Genomic DNA, 2,394 nt, shown 5'->3' with positions numbered 1-2,394 from the left:
TATTTTTCTACGTAGAGTTAACATAGGGATGGCGGCCATTTTGTTTTTAAATATCCGTAAATCTTGGGTTATTTGTTTCTGTAGTACCAAGATTTGCACGGTCGCCCTGATTTTTATTCTTGATTTGGAAAAAGAATGGTTGAAAGTTTGAGCAAAAGTTTAAGTCTTTCACTTTGGAGGCGCATACCGTACTACCTTAAAGTATGAAAATCAAAAATTAAAATTGCTAAAACGGGAATTCACGGGGATTTTCGGTTGCCCACTTAATGTTGTATACTTCTTCATATTAAGCAGTTGTTCATCATTCTATTAAACAAGAAATAATCAATTTATACAAAAATTATAAGAATGTTGGCTGGGAAATATGATTTTTTACTATATATAAAATAAAAACCAAACTGTTGAAATACTTGAAGTATTTAAGTTTTTGCCGTTTCAATGTAAGAAGCAGTATGGTTGGCCTATGTATCATGAGCGATGAAATAAAGGGAATTGGTTTCCATAAAAAATACAATGGTTTATGAAATCAACTCTGTTGCTGATTTATGAAATCATTGAAGTTTTTAATTAAATTCAATATATAGAGCATTTGAGACCCAAAGTTATCAACCTAAATGACTTACAAAATCCGGAGAGACTTTTTAATATCTGAACAGCTCATAACCAGAAAAATAGTTTTATGACCTGTTCCTTTTTGCTCATTTTTCTTTCTACTTCTTTATTTTTCAATTATTCAAAAAAAGAAAGAAAATGATTGATAAAAATTTACTGAGTGGCTCGATCACTCTAAAACGAACATCGCACGTGCAAGTATGATTGCGTACGTACGTACGTGCGTGTGTGTTTGTTGTGCGTGCGTTCGTGCACACATAAATGCATTCATCCTAATATTGCTTCTAAAACATGGGACCGTTAAAGGGGGTGGTCGTCGGAACTCTGCTCAAAGGTTGCCAGGGATCCCTACGACCGATGTAAATACTGTATCTAGGGTACGTTGGCGATGGATGAAAGTTGAAACATGCTTGTTAACAATGAATATCGTAAACTTTATATGTTGCAGCTATGTTGAAGTGATGCAAATAGATATCATGCATGAAATACATTGTTTATAAACAAGAAAGTCGCACTAGCGCAGTTCCGACGACCACCCCCCTTTAATGTGTTGATCGCAAGGTGCAAAGTTACATTTCCTTAAAATATCTGACGCGAATTACAGGTTCTGCGACTTCAAATCAAACGGATGTGTATTTAGAGCGCAAGAGAGTCTAATATAGAAGGTGGAAATACGCCAGGAAATATCAATATCTCGAGGCTATAATTGGAGAATGTGAAAACGTTTGATATTACCCGTGATCCTGGTGTCATAGTCATGTGATCAAAGCAGCCAATACAGACCGGGAGGCCGAACTGATATTTTGAGGTGAAAAGTAAAACTGTCTTGAACTAGTGGTAGTGTCCGATAGAGTCTGTCCTGAACACTAACATTGCCACTGATTTCACACACTGCCAGTACATTGCAACGTTCACGGTACTCTATAATTCTGATTTCTACGATGCCAACGACAAACGGCCCCGCTCATGGAAACGGAGAAAGTGACGGCATACCATCACTGGTGCTATTTGCTCTTATGGGAGTTATCTGTCTGATCTGTGTCACTGCCATAGCTCTGTTCATTGCGTTCGTGTGCCTGTGGAACAAACGACGCCAAGCAAAGGAGAAAGCTGCTAGCCCGGAGACACCCTTGCAGTCTTCGGAACGCAAAACGACCAATGCGGAAGCCGCAACAGAAAATGAGCAAACCTCAACGCTGAGTAATAACGCCAACGAAGTTTCCAAAGAACCCGTAAACGAGGGAGAAAATACTTCGGAACGAACCGGAGAAAACAAAAAGATTGATGAAGTGGCAAAGGAGAAAGACGGTACCAACTCTGTTGCTGCAACCAATACTGAAGAAGGTGAAAAGAACAATGACGTCAGCGAGCAGGTAGAAAAGGTGGCTGCTAAAGACACAGCCGAGCAAGAAACTGTACCGCCAAAAGAAGGGCAAAGTACAACAGAGGGTCCAGTGGCTGATAATGAAGTAGAAGTCCAGGGAAAAGAAGACAAAAACAACGGCGTGAAGAGTAAAGAAAAGTCAGTGACTTATACAGAAATCAAGACGGAAAACGCAAGCAAATCTTAAGACGTACCTCCTTATGTAGTCTTTTTTAAGGACAGAAAACTTTTTATTAGTTAAAGAGCGACGAAGTGATGATTGCAACGCGAAATCGCTCCATCTAAGTAATTATTAGCCATTTTCATTTGATATTCAGACATAATAGTAATACATCATTTAATCAAATGCGTAAAACTCAATTGGAACAGTTCTGGGAGAAGTACATTGTGACAGGTGT

General features: G+C 38.7%; 1 protein-coding gene across 1 annotated transcript; it reads left to right on the top strand.

The window, feature by feature from the left end:
• The first annotated feature begins 1,553 nt into the window (after positions 1-1,553).
• On the top strand, positions 1,554-2,183 carry LOC139141552 (uncharacterized). Its single transcript, XM_070711144.1, has one exon. The coding sequence runs from the start codon at positions 1,554-1,556 to the stop codon at positions 2,181-2,183; it is 630 nt and encodes a 209-aa protein (XP_070567245.1).
• Positions 2,184-2,394: the final 211 nt, after the last annotated feature.

This window comes from Ptychodera flava, chromosome 10 (assembly GCF_041260155.1).
Source record: "Ptychodera flava strain L36383 chromosome 10, AS_Pfla_20210202, whole genome shotgun sequence".
Lineage (NCBI taxonomy): Eukaryota > Metazoa > Hemichordata > Enteropneusta > Ptychoderidae > Ptychodera > Ptychodera flava.
Note: the sequence above shows the minus strand (reverse complement) of the source record. Positions and strands in the feature narration are given on the sequence as shown.